We start from the raw sequence: 23,342 nt of genomic DNA, 5'->3' as shown, positions 1-23,342 counted from the left end.
AATACGCTTTTAATACACAATTAATGGAAAGTGGCTTGTGAAAGGGCGATGCAGGCTGCTTTCCAACACGGCCACCAGCGGCATAGTGTGCAGTTACTGGATTTGAGTTACATTAGTAGAACTACCAAACTTTATATTAAAAGGGTATTTGCCTGATTTTCAAAATATTTGCATTTGCTCAGCTCATTAATATCTGGCACAAGTGCATGTCTATTTGTACCGCAAGAGAAACCAGTTAAAGCTCAGTGCAATTTTAAAAACAAACGTGAAAACGTTACCGTTCCTATAAAAAACAAAAAAACTTTTTTTTTTAAAACTCATTTGTGTTGTTTGTAACGAGTTACTACCCACCCCGGCATTTGACTGTTATTTTTCAGTCACAACAAAATGCACTGTGAGTCTTAAGTAACTACCTTGCCAATGCCCAGTGCAGTGTGCAGCGCACGGACCTCCTTGAGGACATTAACAGCCAACCTGCGTGTGGCAGGGCGGCAGCTACACAGCACCACCAGCGCTAAACCCTCCACCACATGCAGCACACCTAATGGAGGAGTACGTTCCAGGGACAGAGAATGGCCGCTGCTTGAGCCCTGTTTAAAAGAACATGTAATTAAAATCACTCTGAACTTTTGATGCACATTTGTCACTTAACAAATCATAAGCCATGAACACCAAGTACACTAATGCACATAACACACAAAAATCACTGGAATTCACTGAATACGGCGGAGACTTCCTTGACCAACCTGTGCATCATGGCTCTTATTGCTGCTCTGCACTGCTTGCCTCCATTGGATGATGAGCTGTAGTAGCATCTTGACAGCATTGTCCAACAGTGTGGGGTGCACATCAGTCACCTCTCTGACAATGAAGTAGACAAAGCCTGAGAGAACATCCTCCCGCCACTCTGGGAAATCCACCATTAGGGCCTGAAGGGTAGTGAAGGCAAGGCCACGTAGCTCCTCATCCATGTGGATGGTCAGTCTAGAAGAAGAGGGAGCCAACAGGGAGAAAGTCATTAAAAGAATTATGGAAGGCCTCCTGCACGACAGTAGATTGTGTAATGATGCGTCTGCAGTAGGGTTAGAGGAGGGTGAATTACTTGGCTAGAAGCTCTATTAGGTCTTGTCTGCTCATTCCATCTGGTATCAGTCTTGGGATGGCAGCCACACACGTGCGGAACAGATCAATCTTTGGCTTCCTCTCTCCCCTGTGGCACAAACAGATTATGAGAACCTGCTACTGGTCAGAAGTATACGGACAGTAGCACAAAAGTAAATGTGGGAATGCAGGTTGTGGTTACATACGTAATCATGTCCTCAGGCTCCTTGTTGGACATCTGTACATTGGTCATGCTCATGGAGCGTCCCACTTCCTTGTCCAGGTGTCGCAGGATGTTATCTAAGGCCTTTCTTACTTGTGGGTAGTACAGTGACATGCCTGGAAACACCCAGCAGAGTCATTACACAGTTCCTAAAAATCTCCTCTTGACATTTTTCCAAAAGTAAAGTTTCAAGAATCCAACCTACCTATGACCTTGGCTTCTTCATCAGTGAGGGTGGTGTTGAGGAAGATCTTTTTGACACGCAGGGTGTTGCCAGAGGGCATGATGATCCCCGTCGTAGGCATAGGAGGCTCCCCATCCTTCTGCTGTAGGCTGTCAGCAATCACCAAGAAGGCTCGCAAACCGATATTCATCCTCTGGTAGAGCGGACAGAGGGAGAGGATGAGAGGTATGAAATGGAAGAGAGAATCCACCAACAACAAGAACTTGAATTCTCTACTTTACCTCTGGATTGATGGCAAAGGTTTTGTGAGATTTGCCCACACACAGGAGGTCATAGATAATCTCCTTCATAGCAAAGTCCAGTCTTTCCTGTAACAACCAACAGACCAGCAATCACTTACATGCAGCTACTAAATGGTGTATCCCTAGGTTTAGCTGTGAAATCCTTGTATTTCAATTCATGCTCCAAGCTTACCTGAGCTATGAACTGAATGATCTTGACAAAGATGTTGAGGGGCGTGTCCCTAGGCACCACACTCCGGGAACCTTTGGGAAAAAGTGCTGAAACGATGCCGAGTAGTCGACTAGTGGGGAAAATGGGGGATATTTTAAGCTCAATTAGTGCTTTTACTTAATAACCGTCGATTGCAAAGGGGTTGATTGTGTGTGTGTGTGTGTGTGTGTGTGTGTGTGTGTGTGTGTGTGTGTGTGTGTGAGGGTCAACTTGCAGGTGGCCCTGGAACTGACCTCTGTGTGACAGTATTACTCTCACACTTGATCCTGATAATGTAGACCCATAGCAGTCTGTAGAGCGACTCCAGCGCCACACGGGACATTTTTGGATCTTTGTTCTGTGAATGTAAAAAGAATAATATGAGTCACTCAATCTTAATTATGGCAATATAATTTACCCACCTGTGAAACTTGTGAGATCAGGTTGTTGTTCAGATCAGAAACTCAGATCACACACAAAACTGGGCAACCGTATGTAGAAACTAATGATATTGTCGTTTTTCAGTCCCTGTACATAATTTCTAATGAGTCACTGACTGACGTCCGAACAGTTAAAAGTCCACATGGTCTGATGATCGCTGAGCTTCAGGCTTACAGAATTTGGAACATGCAGTCATCAGTAAAACTAGTAAAATACAAAGCTATTTTATGGGCTTTAGAAAGAAGTATGGGTATGGAGACAGTCATTGTAAACCAGAGGAAAACGTCCACCAAGTCATTGCAACCATTTTAACGCTAAATTTAATTAATCAACAATTGGAACAGAAAACATCCAGTCGATATTTCAGTATTTTGTTTTGGACTGACAAACCAAGTTACCTGTTATGAGGAATACCCATATTGTTGAGATGCATGCACAGGGCCATACGGTTAGCAACCATGCTCAGAGCATGTGATGCGGTGCAAGGATTGCCAAAGAACAGCTTTACCTTATTGGCATGATGGAGGTTTGTTGTCACTGTTGCTGCTTCTCCTTTTACCATTCCTCTATGTTAATATTTAAAACAGATTAAACCAACAAAACCATATTTTGATGTGGAACAAATTTGAAAATCAACAAGCAGTTTTAAAAACCGCACTGTCAATCTGATTGTTCACGGTGGAGACACAGCTTAAAGACAGCGATCATCACAGCCTGGCCCTGGCCCCAGATTAGCACAGATATCCCTTACTGTGAGGGCACAGTGGAAATGTTTATGAGTACAGCACGCCATGGCTTGGCTTAGGCATGCTATACAGTAAAACAGATGGCAGGTGGCAGATATGTCAGAGGCAGGTCTCTCGAAACTGGGAAAAATAAAACCAAATTAAATGTTTTTTGTGATTTGGGTAAATTGACATTTTAAGATAAAGTGCTATGTTGGATTGCAAACCACAGTCCAGCTGTCGCTTTTGTACCGCAACCATATGTCTAATGTTTCTGTCTGCAATTCAACATATCACAGTCGCACAGAACAACAGATCACTGAGCACAAACAAAAGTAGCATCCAATGTCAGCTAGGGCTGCTCGAGGTCAGCACCCTTTACATCATAATTTTGTTTTAAATCACATACATTATCGTGATGTAAGATTTAATAATCTGAGAATGGCTTGGTAAATAAGAAGGTAAATTAATAATTGAAAACAGGTCTATAACTTTCTCAATTTATGTTAATTCATAATATAATGGGATTATTTTTTTCCATCCACGACTAAGCCTTACATGCGGTGCTGAACAACAAATCATGATGACACAAGGATTGTGTTTTCATGCATTTATTTAACCTGATTAGTTTGGTCTGTAGTAATCTAAATTCTCAAACATCATGTAAATGTGTTAATTGCAGTAGGGGATTGAGAGACCACACTGCATAACAGAGCTAGATTTTTGCTGAAAAACCTGGGGGGTGGGGATCCACCTCCCACCTCAGTGCTGTGCACATTAAGGATGTCTGTCACAGTCGATTAACAATTTAATAAAAACAATACTCAGCCCTAATGTCAACAGCAAATGTGGCAGGCACTGCATTGTGCAACAAGAAAACTGAGAGCACAGTGTGGCTGCTGCCAGCCAGCCAGCCTATTACCAACTCCAACAGAAAACAAAATGTAGCACTGACAGAAGACAGTGCAAAAACACCTAATTCCACGATAGCCAAATTAATTTAACTTTTCATGCTTCAATGACCTTCTCTGACCCTTTGGTAATAAAAACTAGGGATGCACAATATTGAATTTTTTAATAAATACTGCATTGATAGTTATTATTTATTTTTGGCCAATAACATTTTGCATTTCATTACAATACCATCACATGTCTAGTTTTGCTGTTACTGTTTTGCTTCATGTAGATGCAGGTGACTAAAAATAGACCCCTTTTAGACATCCAATCTGTGACATTGCAGGGTTCATGTAGTAACGCTCTTGTAATAACAGCTGACTCATCTGTATCAAATATGCCTGAAATCACGGAGATCATTTTGCCATCAGTCCTCATACAGATAAACAACATATTTTAAAGCAATTATTGCCCAATACCAATAAGTTGACTAATGTATCATGCATCCCTATTAACATAAACATGTATCTACAGTAAACATCTAAATATGTAACTGGAAATCAGACAAAAGTCACCACCACTGCCCAAAAACACAAACCAGCTCAACAACAAAGCCTAAGGCAACATCACAAGTTACAAGTAGCTCACATGTTCCTCTTCTGTACTTTAATAGAGTAACACTTCAGTGTCACTGTCACTACAGAGAACGACTCACTACCCCATTAGCCAAGCAGGCAGCAGAACTGTACTACCCTACATCCTGGTCAGGACCTGGATCGTTAAAAGGAATGGGAGCACCAGGCAGGTCACTGACGCCAGATAACTCACCTGCAGCGTCTCAATCTGCTTTCGGATGCTGTTGTTAGACGGCATCTGGAGCAAGTCAATATGAAAAAAGATCAAATGACAGGAGACAAAGAATGTAGGATTTGGGGAGGGACACATGCACGTTATAGGCAAAAACAAAAACATAACCTAAACAAATATGACAAGAGCAGTCCAAAGTATCTTTACTCTTGTCAGTGTGACATTACATAAATCGACACAAATTTACTGAAATCAAACACAATGAACTGTTTAACATGCCACTAGTGGAATTATTAGCGGCATGCTAGATATAAAAAGTAACAGTCCATTTGTATTTGATGTGGTATTACATATTTCAACACAGAGTGAGCAAAATCTTAATTTAAAAGTGCAAAACAAAGCAAAATAACGTGTGCTGTGGCCTGGCAATCAGACAGAGGGACAGTGAAAATACACACACAGTAAATAGAGTAGATATAAGGGGAACACAGAAGGATGAGGAAAAGGACATTTAAAGAAGTGAATGGAAAATGGTTAAAAAAAAAAAAAAGCCAACAAATCCGACAAGCAGGGACACCCAAGTCAGCAGTCCATTCAAATCCATGTCAAGCACACTAAAAATGCAAACTGTTGTATTTTAACCCTGTGGGAATCATACTTTAAAGTAGGGCTGCCCAATTATGGCATAAATTATATTCTCCATTAGTTGGTAAAATACTGTTATCACCAATACTGATCAGGTTTCAGGAAACACAATTATTATGTGCATTTTTCACTCTTCACAGTGCAATATTCCTAAAAGTAGTGATCTATTTGTCCCTCATCCTACTGTAGTTCATGTTTAAGTCAAATAAATAAATAAATATAAACAATGTATCTGAGAACATACATGCATGACATATTGCATGCAAATAGCATTAAGTGTCACAAAAGACTTTATAACAGCTAGTTTAAGTAATTTATTGGTCATCGACCATTTTTAAGAGCAGCCACAGGGTTGAAATCACTGGTTGGACAAGAAGCCCTAAATCACTGAAATCATCACTACACTCGAGCCATCACACAAACCCGTAGACATGATCTCAAATCAAAGAATCGGGATCACCACTCAGAAGACTGACTGAGTACGATTTTCAAATCAAGGAAATCTAATGACAATTACAATGGTGAAAGAGAATGCTGGAATGAAATCACTGAGAAGAAAGACGGCCATTCAAAACCATCGGAAATCACCATCACAAAGACGCAAACAGAAGTCTATCCACCACAAGATCATACAATCTCCACAGAGGGCAATCAGTGTAGGATGGAAAAGTCATAGAATCAGTCCGTCAGTCAGTAATTTCTTCAATGAGCTTCTGGGTTGAATTGGCTCCATGATAGTCAGGGACAGGAGGAAAGTAGGTTTGATCTGTTTGTAATTGGTTTACAGGGAGTCATTAACAGACCTGAGATAAAACAGCACTTGAGATAAATATAATATGCAAGGTGCATTAGCCAACATGTAGGTCATTTTGGAAGGTGAGTTTAAAGATGCTACACATTTAATTCACACTGTGAAATTAGTTGTGGTTACACTAGTAATTATTAGTGACACCTAATAATCTCTTATTTCATGTTTGTATTTTGTCCATTTTGAGCATACTTCTAAAACAAACTTTATTATTACCATATCAAATCAAGTGCTATTCCTGTACAGATCTGGATGTTGATAATGGAGGGGAAAGTACATTATGATCTTTAGAGAGAACCACAGAGCACACCCTTCATAACCATTAATATGACAACTTCTACAAATCGGTGGTATTACAGCATGTACATTGCAGAAATAGAGTATCATAATACCAATAATTAATTTCCTTTTAGCTCTAATAAATGTTGACGCCTTCACATTATAATCAATATCATGAAAAAAGCGGACTAATGTCACTTTATACAGCCACCAAGAACAAAATTTTTATTTTAGGTTTCATAACGCGAGTCATAAGACCTCTGAGGTTTAAGCTGAATTAGGCATTTTCAAGCCAAGTATGGTGCCCTAAAAATACTCTCTGAAGAATACAGTCATTGTACTACTCTTTACAGCACAAGAGTACAAACTTTCTGAAATGGATTGGGGGTAAAGGCTCAGGCTGGCAGTACCTTCAGGTGCGAGAGGCAGTTCTGGAGGAAGATGTGCCAGTTGTTGAGGAAGAACTGCTTCTGACTAACACACAGCAAGCATGTCACCAGGGGATACAGAGCCTGGGGAGATAGATAGAACAGTGTCAGCATAAAAAAGCAAAGGGATAAGTAGTTTGATGCGCACACGAGCCTTGCACACAACAGACAGGCCAAGAGCAACAACAGTCTCTCAAGCTCAGACCGGAGCAGCACAATTGCAAGATCTCTTTCATGACATCAGGATCCCAGCTATATTACTAAAAATGCTGGAAGCATACAAAAAGAACTCAATAGATTAGAAAAAACTGTTCTGAAGACAATTTTGGAGTTGGTCAGTAAACATAATGGACTAACAGTGAGGTTGTGTTTATTTTCAAAGTTAAACATTTCTGGATGATAATAGCAGAATGGGTGTGCTGGAGCCAATAGAAATTTTGACAAAATACAGGAAGAGTGAAACACAATAGGAGAAGGAAGTAGTAAAGATGCAGAGAGTGATAGGGTTGGGGAGGAAGAGAGAAAAAAAAAATAGGATGGTATAATTATTACCAAAGAGTGCTTCTTTCTGGAACTAAAGTCAAATGTCGTCTGGTACAGCATCTCCACAAAGTTCTTCAGGCATGGCACATTGACTTCATTTTTCACCGCCTGAAGGTCATTACCATGGACAATTGACAAAATTACATCCAGAGATTCATTAATGTAGAGTAAAACAGTGAAAATTGTTTTCAATGTTACTCACAGCTGCGACAGGGATGAGGATCTCGACAAAAAGGCCTGCTAGAGCATGCTTTATGTCCTTATCCTTGACTTCCAGGAAATACTGGGCACACTCCTAGGAAAGGACACCCAAGGCATACATGTATGAAGAATACACAGAGGATACATACATAGAGACAAACTGGCAGGAGATGGTACAGTTCGACAAACTTACAAAAATTAAGACAATAATATTGTCAACCCTAACCCAGGTTTAAGTTATGAACTCCAACTGGGATTTGTATCTCCATTCCTGTATATCTCTTTTGGCACTGTTCTCTTCAGAATCAAAAATACTTTATTGATCCCCGAGGGGAAACTCTTTTGTTCCAGCTGCTCACTATCACGTCAGTGCACACAGGAATAGAAGTACTAAGCAAAAAATATAATACACTATAATACAGGTAAGGTAAATTAAGTACCAAGTGGATATAAGTATAAAATTAAAATAAGTGTGAAGTACAAGTGGGTTTACCGGTTGATGACAATAATACGGTATAAAGTAATAGTGCATGAACTGCCAAGTTAAGTGTAGCTATTAAGATCATAATGAGACGGAGGATATTGCACAGCAGTAATAGAGGTATGAATAAATATCAATATCAAGTGGGAGACACTGTCCAAGATGGCATGTAGTTTGGCCAGCATCCTCGTCTCTGTCACCACCGCCAGAGAGTCCAGCTCCACCCCCACAATGTCACTGGCCTTACGGATCAGTTTGTTGAGCCTGTTAGCGTCCGCTACCCTCAACCTGTGGCCCCAGCATGCAACAGCATACAGGATAGCACTGGCCACCACAGACTCATAAAACATCTTCAGCATCTTCTTTGCATAATCTGCGAAGCACTTTGTAACTGTACTGTTTTTATAAATGTACTGCAGAAAACAAACCATGCCTATGTTTCTGAACCAGCCAAATATCTGTAAAAGCTAGCATCTTAACACTAACTTTTTTGACACTAACTGATGCAGAACCAACCTGCTCACAAGACAAGAAAACCATATTTTAATTATATTATGGAGAAAAACTTTATTGTAATGGATTTAGTTTATTAAATAACAATAGAAAATGTAACTATCCTATATTGACCAGCCTCTAAAAGATATGGGTAGAAACCACGATATGTACTGAAACAGAATAGTGTACATAAACCATGGTATGTTCCATTAACACATTAGGCAATCATGGTAATGTTAAGAGAGACAGAGATACAGAGATTAATGAAAAGGCTACTGCTCCATTCACAGCTCTTAAAGTCTGAAACACACATACACTCATTTCTTGGCAAACCTCACCTTTGATCGTTACTCATCTAGCTTTATTGCTACGGAGAGCTGCTGAGTTTGAACAAAGGGGCAGCAGTAAAAAAAAATGTCTGGTGCAATTTAACAAACACACATATCAACCGCACTTACTGTAGGTACACTGGCAAATATACATAAATAAACAACTATAATTTACCTGCATGAACTGAAAAGAAGCCTCAAAATCCTCCACAGGATACATTTTAACCCGGAAGAACTTCATGCCCATGATGAGACTGATGATGCTCTGGACTACATAGGGACTCTGCTCTTTTTGCCTGAGCTCCTTCAGTTCTGTGATGAACTTCTTCCTCACTGCCTGAAACCTGAGCGCGCGCGCGCACACACACACACAAAGATATATATACACTTACAAAAAAAATTCCCAAAGAGATGAGAGAAGTAAGGGGTGACTGAGAATGTGATAAGTTGTAAACAATTTAGCCGGTATTCAGCTAACTAAGCAGAATTAAGCTTGCTTACTTTGACTGTGTAAGGACTCCAATGACCTCAGCATACAGGTCTGCAATGATGTGAACATTGCCAGTATTGGGGCCACAGTACCTGTCAATTGAAGCATATGTGTAAGTCTCAAACAAATAGACATCTTTTTGTGGAAGACATTGTGCTGTATGACTGACATCAAAACAACAATGCATAACAGAAGTACTTTGCAAGTGTGCTTACTTGAGGCTGACTCAAGTTGCTCAAGGAGAGCTGATTGTGTCATTAATGATGCAGACAGTTTATAAAGTGACACAATGACTGTAGAGTCAGTCTATTCAAACAGATATAAATAAATAACTATGGCAAAGCTGCTCAAACCCAAAAGTGAGAGAACGACAGTAAAATGTGTATCAGGACTTTTTATTTATGTGTTATTCATCTGTGTCACTGGTTTATCATGTTGATGCTTACTCACCCCTCTTTGTGTTTAAAGTGCTTGAATGCCAAGTTTAGAACTTCATGTACTAAAACATCTGGCACTGGATGAAGAGGAATCTGTGACGTAAACATGGAATCATTGGTCTTATTAGAAGCATTGATAGTCTTCATTCTTTCTCTTTGCTACCATTCATTGCCCTCCCTACAGGAGCAAAGCCAAGGACAACTTAGCTCTGGCTCTGGTCTCCGGGGATCGGCTTTTAGTTCAGAATGTTGCTTAGATTTGGACAGTCTGCTTTAGAAACACACTCAGTTGAGAGTTGGTCTGTTGCCATTGTGTTTATTTACTGTGTTCTCCTGTGGGGAAAAACCTACCTAAAAACATTGCAGTTCATTTCTGTACCACAGAAGTAAATAAAGTACAAACCTATGAAACAATACTTTTATCCTTCTTAGTCTGCAAATCACTACTGAGACAATCCAAAAAAGCTAAGTAATGCCAACTCTCTTATCAGTGGTGAATGCTGCACTGGCAGTTAACTGGGTTTCTGATCATTTGAATGATTAGTAGCAAATAATAACAGATATCACATCAGCAGTAACACAGACCCAGAACTCCAATTCTGTCTAGAGGAAGGTGCAGTAGAAATATAAGACATATATAGTATATATACACAGTAATACCATAGCAGAATTAATCACACTCAAAACCACTTGCTAGGTGCTTGGATAAGATAATGTCAATGTCAGGTCAAACAGGTATGATGCTTTTCTCCTATATATAAACATCCGGTAGTCACATGACCCCAGCAACCCAATTGGCAAATACTTTTTATAGGCGCTGTAAATCAGTATACAAAAGCAGTGTGTCAGAAAGCTCACCTGTTTTAGAACTTCCACTGAAACTAAACAAAAAATGAAATCTATGGCTAAGTCCCTCCGTTCCAGAAGGTAATCTTTGTCCCGGTGCTGTTCATCTCTACAAAGAGGGAGAGAGGGAAATAATTGTAAATAAGGAGGTTTTGAGCAAAGTACATCTTAAAACTGACAAAAATTGTTATCACTTATAAATGATTTGTTCATTAGGGAGAAGAAGACAGGTGAGTATGAAGAAAACGAAGATGAGCATCTCACCCTTTAGACTTAGTACTAGAGCGAGGCCTGTACTCATAAGACTCGTCTTCAGTGCCACTCTGCCGCCGGTACCAGTCGAACAGTGTGCGCAGTAGAGAGGGCAAACAGTGTTCTGCTATTGAGCTCATAGAGCTTATTAACTGGAAAACGATAACATACAAACATTAGATTCACTCATTATTACTAGTTAACCTTGCCTCCATATACATATTTTGCATTTTTTAATGCGCATATTAAATACTTATACCTGTTAAATGCTAATAAAATGATTACATTGTGTAGCAAATGCTGTCCCACAAGCAATGATTAAAAGTATTTAATTCAATATTCAATAACTGAGTAGCACATAGGGTGAGTATAGACCAGAAGTTTTCTCAACTAGTGGGTGACATACTTTAGCTATTGCAATATGCTATATGCAATTGGGAGTGTGGTGTTGGATGACGTGTTGAGCACATCACTGTGCTGCTACACTATTGAGCAGCTCCACTGTATATATGGCTCTGTGGTGCTCATATGCAAGACCACAGAAATAATAAGCTGTCCTCCAAACACCTCATCAGCACTTTAAATGCATCAATAATGACACCACTGCATTAAGAGGCTTGACAAATCCACTGTTAGAGATGATCTAAAATGATTTGTATGTTGCTGTATAGTAACAGCAGTATTCTAATGAGAAAGCAGTAAATCTTCTTACTAAAGAGTAAATACAGAAAACAAGATCAGCACTTTAGCAACTCAAGATTATAGTGAATATTTACAGACAATACATAAAACATGAGATGAGGTGGTCAGTATGCATAAACTATTCAAGTGTATGTGTGTGTGTGTGTGTGTGTGTGTGTGTGAGAATGTGTATGTGTATTTAAGGCCTGATTCAGCGTGATGACGGAGGTGGATGATGGATGCTAGACACGAGAGTTATGCAACTGCTCCCTCTGCCCTTATGGCACCGGGCAGATACACTCCAGCACCCAATACTGATTTAGTGCTGAGGATGACACAGCGATTCTACACTCTCACTTTTGCACTCTCTATACCCATTTTCTCTCCCTCACTCACAATGGGGACAGCTGGATCTATAGCACCATATCCTCGTTGGCTTTGTGTTGTGCTGAACAAAGCATTCTGCAGCAGGCAGGCCCATTGTATAGAGTTCTGCACCAGCTACAGATGAGGGACAAACGGACCATTGAGTGGGTGGAGCTGCGCACATATACAGAGGTAGGAGAGGACTGTTGTTGGTCCTGGGAAATGAGAATGTCATATTCATACACCCACATGTGATACAGTTTTTACCTCCTTCTCATAACGGCTGTACTGACCTGGTCAAATTGTGCATCTTCCCCTCTCTGGAGGGATCGGGACAGGGGTTTCTCCTGTGAGAAAGAAAGAGATTAAGAACAAATGTGTTACTAACCCAGCAGAGGCATTGTTGATTCTTGCACAATAGCAGATTGCTGTCAGTCAAGCAGCAGGCCTGATGAGTAACCAAGTGAGAGACAAGACCACTGACATTTTACTGTGGTGCATAAGCTGAATGAGAGTGACGTAAGATTTCTATCAGCCTGAGGTTATTAGCCTGGCAGGACACCCCATGCAAAGGAAAGGAACTGAGCTAAATGAATGGAAGAACAGGCCGGTCAGTTAAGTCTGTTAATAAAAAACTATTTTATCATTCATGTAGCTCATGTACATAAAGATTATATGCCTCTCCTGCCATTTTCCTCACACATCTTTCTGTTTTTCCTGAGGCTAAAGGCATGACAGTTAGTTGCAAAAGAGAAGAATCTCAGCAGTGTGTGCCACATCATGTGTTGTGTATTGAATTTCATTTCCTGCGTTTCTTGACACCGGCTCTCACCCCATATGGACTCACCAGTGGTTCAGCCATCACCATCTCGATCTTCTTCTCAGCCAGCACAGCAAACTCAGCAAATAGACTCTTGATGACAAACTCCCCGGGCTTGAGCTCGGGGTCGATGGTGATGCTCGACATGGCGGCAATGTTGTGTTTCTCCCACGAGAGGGGAGTTACAGAGGTGGGGGCACGGCGTCTACTCACGCTGCTGCTGACTGGTGCAGAAGCTGCAAAAATGGACAGAGGGTAAAGGTCAGGAAATAATACAGTGGGACTCGAAGCAGCACGGTCAAACTAAGAACAACACTCTGGTAAAGTATGCAATGTCATGCTCTAGTTCTAATCCAAACAGGAGCACAGACATTTCCTAAAGAGGCAAATTGACTGAATTGATGAGAGCAAGAGAGATATTCCGGTGCTGACTAGAGCTAACAACTTCCATTTGATTCCAAGCACCCTAATTATAAAATAATTTTCTAAACTCATATTGCCCATAATAGGCTCAAATCACCTTAAAAACAAATGTAAGGATAATCATAACTCCTATTAGAGCTATGTCATTAGTTATCAAAATCTTTCTTAAAAATCATAATATTTGTGTTTATGTCTAAATCTAGATTAAGTAAATATTACAACCAGCTCTTTCAACAATGTTGGTTTGAAAGAACTATACTGTTTTTCTTGCAACTCAAGCAGACACAATAGTTTAAGGAATAGTTTGACATTTTCTGTATGCTAAATATGAAGTTAGCAGCTGGTTAGCTTAGTTAGCATAAAGACTGGAAACAGCGGGAAACAGCTAGCCTGGCTCTGTCCAACAGTAACAAAATCAGCACCTCTAATTAACCTGTTATATCTCATTTGCTTTATCTAAACAAAAACCTAAGTATAAAAACAATACTCTGTCTGGGGGGTTATGTGCCAGACTATTTCTTATAGCTTTGGACAAAGACAGATATTGAAACAATTACAGCAAACGCTGAAAAAACAATTGATCACTTACAGCTAATAACATGAAGTTGTTTCTTATTCTTGATGTAAATCTCTAAGATACTTCAATACAAAAGACAATTCTAATATGCATGATGGTGTTGAAAATTGTTGTAAAATGGCCATTTCAGGTATGGCTTCCTTTATCAAAAAAAAAAAAAAATCCAGAAAGGCCTTTCTGATTTTAACTGTCATCTTAGGTGATCAAACTTCTGGTGAGCCCTTACTGAGAATGCAGAAGCTCACAATCTGGACAGGGTGTTAAAAATGTTGCAGGTTTTTTTTTTTTGCATTACTTCTGCATTGAGAGATCAACCTAGTTGTGCCAGATGTTGTGTTTTTTCCTTTTTAGTCTTCAGGCCTATCAGCAATTTTTTTTTATCTGGTATTAAATAAATTGAATAAAAAACACTTTTTTGAAGCTTTGTTATTGTTTATACTTGTTTTTAATCTGTCAGAAAAAAAGCCGGGTACTATATTGAACTGTCATTATACATTACTGAGCTGTAAGTAACCAACAAAGTAAAAAACCCAGTGCTTAATGTGTGTTACAGATTGTTATATTCCTACTGCATTTATATTTCATATTAGCACATTTGCAAGATTAAGCATCAAGCAGAACATTAAAACTAACTTTTACAACTCTCAGGAAATTAGGGGCAGCAGTCATCTACATATTAACTGATAGTAAAGAAACATTTTATTACAAAAACTCACAACACTCAAAAGTATGAATCTATATTACTTGGGACAATTAAGGGATATTAAGGGATATTATAGTGACCAATGAAATATCACAATATAAACATGTCCTTGGTTCAACTCTTATGCAAACAAAAAGTCAATCAAGGTTTAATACGGCCAGCTGTTAAGTATCATGGTGTTTAAAAGATGACTTTGTTGTTTATCTGGATTTCTCAGCCTTTTACACTTTTACACACGCAAAAAGGACTGAAGGAAGTTCACGGGGGAGGAAAGTAAAACACTGTAAAACTGAATGACCACAGAGCTCCTTCAGCAGTATTTAGACTTGCTTCCTGAAACAAGTCATCTAGAGTCACTAAGAGAACCCAGATCTTTCTCTACATTTGCATGTGGCACAGATCATTTGGTCATCCTAACCAAATAATATAAGCAAATCTTCTAAGGTCTAAGTTAAGGTGTTCAGGTAGATGGCAGAGAAGCTAGAGCCCACAGCTTTGGAAATAGATGTTAAACAATCACATATGGGAGTAATCTTCAGGTGTCTTCCTATTTTGCTTGGGTAGATATATACCTTTGACCATGAAGAGTATATACTAAATACAATCCTAATGTACAAGGCTAGAAATTAAATAAACATAAAACTCAAATTGCCATTAATCGTTAATAATCTCACAGCAGCACAGGTTTGCTTTTCTTAACCTAATAAAAATATATAGATACAACTTGTAATACAGGTGGGAAAAAAAAGTATCTACAGTGTCTAAAGATAACTGAAGTTTATTATACGTCATTCACTCACACTCACTCTTAACTGTTTAATCATCTGGGTTTCTAATAGGAGAGTCAGGTAAGCGCACACGCACAAACAATAAATTACCTTGAAAAGCACTTACGTACCAGCTCCGTATGAGTTGCTATTTACCAATAAAATGTAATGAAATGCATAAAAACTGCATTACCATCATGAAATGCATGTCTAGGTACATACTTAGACAGCCAGGTTGCTATCTAATGCACAAGACTTCATAATATTCAATAGTGCTCTCGAAATTTATGCTACAGCTGGGACACAACTTCCAGTCTAGTCCACAATGGTTCTAGTCCAGCCAAGTGGACAGCCAATAGTAAACTGACCCTTTACCTCATTCCCTCCCAGGAAAAGCCTTGTTCTGTTTCTTCCTGGTTGTCACAGAAACACTCATGCATTCTTAATAGTCTGAATAGCACTGAGGAGCAGAAGTGCTAAGGAAAAAACATTCATACCTCGCATATGAAGCTTTAGTGTATGACAAAAAGTTGTGACATACTATGTGCACTGATCAAGAAGCTAAGCCTCTATAGGCTGGCTCACTAGGAAAAATACAGATTGTCTGGTATTAAGACTACTCAGATTCTCCAAACCAACTCTGGTAACCAAAACATCAGAGATAAGGTTTCGGTTATCAAGCAATGTGATGTAGTACACTGTTGCATTAAACAGACTAACTGTAGTAACATTTACATTCAACAAGACCTGCAAGTGTTTGGAAACAAATGTTTTGTTGGTCAGTTTACCAGTGAATACACTTGATCTGATACACCACAACAGGTACTCCATACAGTATACCGTAAATGTCAATAATATATGCATTTGTTATTATAAATAAGTAATTGTGTAAACCTACCTGGGCTGCAATTAGCATTTACATTTTTAATCATATTATAATCATTATTTCTTCAATTAAACTGACCAAGAATTATAAATCTATAAAATGTTGAAATATAATGATCAATGCGCATCACAAGTTATCATAGGACAAATCAGCATTTGAAATTACTTATACAAATGGAAAAAGCAAACTATCGACCATTTTTATTACTTTTACTTAAATAAAATGTAGAATAAGTTATTAAAATAAAATGTAAAACAATTTAAATAATATATGTCCCATTACAAATTCAAGACCATATCTAAAGCATGCCTTAGGCCACCATTTGTTCCAACATCTCAACAAAAATGACCCTTCCTCCCCCACCCAACTACCCCCCTACAAAAAGAAAACAAAATAAAGCAAAACAACATGGAAAAATAAAGCTTACTGTAATTTAATTGTTATGATGAAATTAATTATAAATGCTATTTTTTTTTTATAGCAAATGAAAGTGGGGAGGAGGCAGGGGCAGCGTAGTAGCAAGAGTTAGTAGTGCTGTGGTCATGTTGTCCAGCAGCACAGAGAGCCTTTCAAGCATTCCCCTCTTTGTTTACTGTGCTTCACTAACACCCCCAATGATGTCACATAGCCAGCTCCTAATATCCAATCAGTGTTGGGTGCTCTACCCCCTCCGTCCTTCTTTTTCTCTCCCACCCTGGGCCAGCCGGATTGTTGACTGGTTCACACAAATGAATACCCAAACACTGTACTTTTCCAGTTAATGACACAACGAGGGGAAAAAAGGCATCCTTTTCTGGGCTAAGTCTTGCATTGCCTCTCCCTCGCTCTCTTTCTCCCCAAGACATGCAAGTCATTTGTGGCATGCCAAACTATGATTCCGTTCCATGCTGACCCCATTGCACAAATCTTTGTAAATGTTAAAAAAAAACAAAAAAAAAACTGCAGGGTGGATTACAAACTTCTCACTGTTTTAAGCCAGGAACTGTATTGAAACTCTAGTGACTCACTTATGACCCTAAGGTCGTGTTCCTTTTCCCATTCAAATCTAAATGCAAAAGTTCAAACATGCTTTGCTAATAATATGTAAAAAAGAAAGTTTGCCCCATGGGTTGTATTTCAAATAAATGTTATTTTGTGGCTGAATCTACTGTCGGATGTTTTCAGTGCTGTATTCACAATATTCAAAATGAAAACCGTGTTTAAATAACTGAAACATACCTTTGGCTGAGAGACAATTAACCTTTAACTGGTTTCTGATTTACCAATTGTTCAGCATTGTGTTTGCATATATGCATATATCTCCCAAAATATAGTTTCTGTGGTCTGTCTTTGCCTGGAAAATTTGAGATCTGCTGCACAAGAGAACACTGGTATCTAGGGAAATAACAACATCTTACCCTAAAAGATGGACAGTACTGCAACTACAGTTCTGACAGGAAGAACTGACAAGCTGCTACTAAAGTGATGTATAAGAAAATGCTAATGTTTTGTTATGAGAGGCCTATAAGCCCCACGCTGCCAGAGTTCCACGGTTGTGCTTGAGCACCCCTCAGGATTGCACAACTATCAGAGCAGTGACTCCACCTTGTCACAGTTAGAATAGAGCCCTCCCAAATGCCTGCTCACTTCCCCTGTCAGGACAACCAGAAACAACAGCACAAACATGCACGTACAGTTGGAATGTAGGGACGTGAGTGCGTCCATTTTTTTGAGAGAGAGACAAAGGAATCACTGCCAATGTTTATGTGGTGTGGCGGTTCCAATTCTGCTATTGTGTCTCAACATGCTCAGGCTCCAACGAGTTACTACTAGTTTACTCTTCATCAATACTACTTCCAAATAAAAAAGAATCTAAAAGATACAGGGCAAAATTAATTTGTTACCAGAAGCTGACAAGACATCAATATATCACAGGGACAGATTGAGAAACCAATATGCATGCTCCATCACAAATCAAAAACTGATTTAACAGTAAAGGGCTAAACTGTGACCATATGTATTAATTGTTGAAACTGGGTGTACTAACCAAATGTGTCTAACATCTCTGTACCTTAGAACAAAGTAAACAACAAAGTGGATGGAAGTTGTAGCAGGACAGGGGAGAGAGGGGTGAGGAGGGGTGGTAATTAGAAAGAGGGGCAAATGGAAGAAAGCAGTTTACTTAACAGGTGGATGATTTACTGCTAAGCTAACCAAAAACTATGTAAAGATATGTGCTCCCACTTATTTAAAACGTATACAAATATTTTTATCAATTTCTATTCTATTTAAGTTATTTATTACCTTGAGGGAGAGAAACTTCTTACAATATGTTCAAGAATGCCTGCTGTTCCTCCATGATTTCTTATTTGGGGTATGTCTTTTTACAAGTATCATAATTATCATATCATAATTAAATCACAGTAACAGCATCTTTTATATACACTATATAGTCTGTTCATGGTCATGGGGGTTAGAGCCTATTCCAGCACACACTAGGCGAGAAGCAGGGTAAATCCTAGCTAAGTCACCAGTCTATCATAGGGCAAAATATAGAAAAATATGTTGTAACTCACATTCATGCCTATGGGCAATTAAGAGGTTCTTATTTGCATAACTGCATATCTTTGGACTGTGTGAGGAAACCAGAGCAGCTGGAGCAAACGGGCGCAGAGACAAGGAGAACATGCAAACTCTACACAGAAAAGCTCCTGTTTGATGTGTGGTGACAGTCCTAGCCACTGAGCTATTTTTCTGCTCTACTGTGTCCATAGTACACTACTTTTTGATAAACAGCCCACACTGCAATGCTTTACATTTGATATGTGTTAATGAGAGTTATGCAACATTGTACCTATAAGTGGCACAAAATGATGAGGATTCATCTGTGTCTCAAAATCTTAATTTTCTGCTCACTATAGAGTAAACTACTGAGCGTTTATAATGTAGAGAATTTCAGCCCCATCACATCACTGAGACTGCTCTAAGGTTTTATTCTATACATTTAAATGTTGACATTGGCATAATTTCAGCTACTAGACCTGAGTGCTGCATTCAACACTGATGACCACAGTCCACTACTAAACATTACACAACTGGGTTAACTTTCTTTTACAGTCCTGAATTGGTTCAATTCTTACTAACAAGGTTGAGACTATTCTTGTGATCACAACAAACAAAAATAAAGTGGAGGTCCCAAAGATCAGTCCAAACACTATATGCTCCCATTAGATCAAATTATGCAAAACAACACAATTTCATGTTATGCTGATGGCACTTTAATTTCTCTCCTATTAGTGATGGTCCAAACAGTCTACTCACTCCTTAAATATATGGCCTATATAGTGCCTCTGCTGGTTTCCCCTGCCGCTTAATATATTTCATAGAAGTGTAACAATGTCATCTGACCCCAGTGGAAACGCTTTTCTTCATTTTAGGCAGCCTCCCTCTGCTATAATATACTGCGGGAAACCAACAAATCTATCGTGTTATTATATATGTTGTTGTAAGTTGTAGGAACCAATTATTTGGGCAATAACAGATTTCGTTGCGTATGAAAAACAACATTTAGAAAAACTATGTATATAAATCAATAAATGGTTTAGGACCAGGCTAAATCTCTGATCTAATCTTCTCTGATCAGCTTTGGTCTGACGACCATTCCGAGATTAAAATCCAAACAAGTCACTTTTAGTTACCATGCCGCATATATCTAGAACAAACTTCCATATCTAGAACAAACTTGTACGACACGTTCCCAATCGCTATCAGCATGTGTGTGTGAGAGAGCAAGAGCCAGAGAAACAGAAGGAAAGCTGACGTGAAGCTCTCCATAAACATTTATAATACAAAAGAAGTCTTGATCAGCCAGTCTGATTTGTACTCAACCTTTCCCTTGCTTGGCCCTAGAGTTGATGATATCACTTTCATATCTCTGGGTGTATTAAGCCATTGTGAGTAATGCTATAAGTGCTGTTAGCATCAATGTGATGAAGTATCTTGATTTGTCGGGTATTTAATTTGACAAAAGTCAGGTTCAGTTCAGTTTCTCAATTGATTTTCCAGAAAATTCACGGTATTATGATATATATCGATATTGCGACAGAAAATTATATACACACCATGATAGAGGATTGTGTGCAATCGGGAGACAGGGATTAATGCTTTCTAGTCGGCAATCGTGAAAAATGATCTCTCCAATATGGCGACCGAGCAGACACAGAGCCGACAAACAGCAGGCTCCTTCCAATCAAGATGGCGGCGAAGCTAACGAAAATGGCGAATTATTCATCTTGTATCGTTTCTAACTTTAGTGGATCATAACATATCGAATATGAAATTAATCTGCAGATGCTCCAGTTCAAGTTGAGAACCATACGTTTCTATGGATGTCAGTTTTTCAGCCACAAGAAAGGCCAAAATGTGGTCTACAATAGACTAGGTAACGTAAACCATGTTTTTAGCCAAGCAGTTGTTGATCGCTTGCAGCCAGTTGGGAGGAGTGAGGAGTCAGTAGTTGGTATAAAACAGAGAAGTCAAAAGCCATTCGTAATAACAGATCAATTTCCAGCCATGCTGGAATTAAATCTACAATTCCCTGGCATATTTAGTGTTTGGTAACAGGCTCATCAAGGCAAGGAAGAAAGGAGAGGGAGAGCCGGTGACGAGTCAGAATAAAAAAAGAAAAAACTGAGCGATTTCTGAATCTGAGCAATTTGACTTAATGAACAAAACATTGGTCAAACTATAAGACAGTGTTATGTGGTTCATTTGAATTTCAAGGACATTTAAGCACTGTGTTAAAAAATAGGCTATTTTCAAAGTATTTCAGTACTTTTTTTTTTCCTTTTTTTTTAAAATATAAATACTGCTATACCAAAAAACGATCGATATCAGCCGTGTATCGGCCAATATGGCTCAAAGACAATTGGCAATCTGTGGCAAAAAACACGATTGGGGCATCCCTAAAAGGAACAAATCCCCAATATAAATTTTCTTTTTAATTCTAATATAAGTAGACCATACATTCCTTTTTCGGACAGGAGGAATGTTTGGTCAAAGTTTGTCTGGCTCTGGTTCTGCAATCACAGCAAAGCTATGTGTTGTAGGCTATGTGCTGTTCACTGTGTGCTCAAACAGTTGTGTGGAGAGCTAGGTTTATCAAATTAAGCACAAGCATAGCCTCACTACTGAAAACAGCAACTGAAAACCATTTCAAATGTCAGCCATTATTTTTCAGGCAAAAGTGCGTAATTTCAAGTTGGAGGTAAAACTGGAATGATGAATCAGCACCAGCAGACAGCTGTTTGCCGTCCACATTTGTACATCACTACATTTCAATAAGACTGAAGAGGCGGCACCTTTTTTATGGGAAGCTAATAATAGGAGAGAACCAGAAAAAAGATCAATAGTAGGGAAACATTAGCTGCCCCAAAGGGAAGAAAGAGAGGGTTATAAAAGTAGGAGGGAAAAAAAGAGGGATCAAGATTGTGTTGAGTGCTGCTAGACTAAGAGTCTAAGACTAAGAGAGACTAAAAAGAGATTTAAATGTTAAAATTTAAAAACATTTACAAAAATGGAAAGAGTAAGGGTAAGGTGGGAGCAGCCAGTGCCATCAGAGGACTTAAAGTCCACCTGTGTTTTGTATCAGCAGATGCTCATCAATAGAAACATTATCTATGGGACAATCATGAGCCAGTAGAATGATGATGAGCAAGGGGAAGAGGGTAGACTCTGCTGAAGGAAGAGGTTAATTGCTGCAACCTGCATACACATCAAACAAGCCTGGCTAAACCTGGACTAAACATAATCAGTCATCCTGACAAATCCATTAATAACCACTTTTCTTATACAGGGAGGAGATAGGAAATCTCAAAGCATGGATTGGATTGCATGCAAGCACAGTGCTGCACAGTGTCTGCTGGCTGTATGTGGTAGATAAGTCTGGTGGCCAAGTGAGGTATGTAAACATGAGTGCAAGCTTGGCAAGGTACTCACAGCTGCTACTCCAAGACTTGAGCAGAGATTTGATGCTGATCTCAAAGAAGACAGAATCCTGCAGGCTCAGCATCGCGGCTCTCAAAAGTTAGGCTTCGTCCGAAGGCACAAATTTTACAAGGCTCCTGTCACTTTCATTACACAAAACCCAAACATTCCACTCTTCTCGAAAATACACACCTCTCATACGCCTTCAAAAACCTCTCACATTTGCTCCTCTCCCCTGACTGGAGCTGAATACTACCCTCCACAGGTGCTAGTTAAAGGCATCATCCTGAATGACAGCGTGAGCAGCTGCTAACGAAAGAGACCCAAGAAGTGCTACCAGTTTGTTTCCTCTGCCACCTAGGTCACTGAAGAGTGAAACGGCGCTGGGAGAAGAGGAGAGAGAGCATAGCCTGGCTAGTTAGAGAAGTATTCCACCCCAGTGCCTGCTGCCCTCTTGCCAATCCACATAGTCCCTCATCCCCATTGCAGCACAGAAAAATCCAGAAAGGCGAAGGACAAAACTGCGTGAGAACTTTTGCTTTTGATAGGAGAGAAACAGCAGAACAGTACACGATAGAAGTCTTAACAATGCACGGCAATATTCCCTCTCCTCTTCTCTTCCTCTGTGTGAGTGTGTGCCAGTCCTAGCCCACTAGCACTGTCAGCCACCCTCCGCCTCCCCCAGAAGCTCTCTCCCTCTCCATTCGCTCCCGAGCAGCCCCTCCTCTTCTGAGCTAGCTCTTGTTCTTTTACTGATGCCTGCTCTTTCTCTCCAAGTGAGAGAGAGCTTGTTTCAACAGCAAACACAGGGAGGCGGGAGCAGAGTGTGGGTGATGTCATCAAAATGCTGCGAGTGTTCCCTGGCTGTGGTTCAGCAATGCATACGCATGTCAGAGCTGCTACTGTGCTGCCTCTCCACTGGCCTATCAAAACGGCACTTCCTGTAAGCTCCACAGCAATACTGATGCGTCATCCCTGACTGCAGTAGCAGGAGGGAAAGGAAAGAATGGGAGGATGGAAGAGAAAGAAAAAAAAAGGGAGGATAAATTAAACA

General features: G+C 39.5%; 1 protein-coding gene across 18 annotated transcripts in view; it reads right to left on the bottom strand.

Annotated features, from left to right (window-relative positions):
- Positions 1-23,342, bottom strand: part of fryl (furry homolog, like) — a 69,803-nt gene that overhangs the window by 29,151 nt on the left and 17,310 nt on the right. For 11 of the 18 annotated variants that reach the window (XM_044199744.1, XM_044199743.1, XM_044199729.1 and 8 more), the window contains 19 exons: positions 12,996-13,204; positions 12,442-12,495; positions 11,114-11,253; positions 10,862-10,958; positions 10,017-10,096; positions 9,578-9,658; positions 9,252-9,420; positions 7,773-7,865; positions 7,580-7,678; positions 7,010-7,111; positions 4,889-4,933; positions 2,255-2,358; positions 1,983-2,091; positions 1,790-1,876; positions 1,530-1,701; positions 1,308-1,440; positions 1,103-1,210; positions 747-984; positions 414-590 (listed from right to left, as the gene is read on the bottom strand). In XM_044199744.1, the coding sequence (XP_044055679.1) occupies positions 414-590; positions 747-984; positions 1,103-1,210; positions 1,308-1,440; positions 1,530-1,701; positions 1,790-1,876; positions 1,983-2,091; positions 2,255-2,358; positions 4,889-4,933; positions 7,010-7,111; positions 7,580-7,678; positions 7,773-7,865; positions 9,252-9,420; positions 9,578-9,658; positions 10,017-10,096; positions 10,862-10,958; positions 11,114-11,253; positions 12,442-12,495; positions 12,996-13,115 (2,208 nt within the window). In that variant the 5' untranslated portion in view covers positions 13,116-13,204. Of the gene's footprint in view, positions 1-413; positions 591-746; positions 985-1,102; positions 1,211-1,307; positions 1,441-1,529; positions 1,702-1,789; positions 1,877-1,982; positions 2,092-2,254; positions 2,359-4,888; positions 4,934-7,009; positions 7,112-7,579; positions 7,679-7,772; positions 7,866-9,251; positions 9,421-9,577; positions 9,659-10,016; positions 10,097-10,861; positions 10,959-11,113; positions 11,254-12,178; positions 12,307-12,441; positions 12,496-12,995; positions 13,205-22,300; positions 22,454-23,342 lie in introns of those variants that run through there. The other 7 variants (XM_044199735.1, XM_044199748.1, XM_044199740.1 and 4 more) reach the window with 4 other exon arrangements.

Source organism: Siniperca chuatsi, linkage group LG6 (assembly GCF_020085105.1).
Source record: "Siniperca chuatsi isolate FFG_IHB_CAS linkage group LG6, ASM2008510v1, whole genome shotgun sequence".
NCBI lineage: Eukaryota > Metazoa > Chordata > Actinopteri > Centrarchiformes > Sinipercidae > Siniperca > Siniperca chuatsi.
Note: the sequence above shows the minus strand (reverse complement) of the source record. Positions and strands in the feature narration are given on the sequence as shown.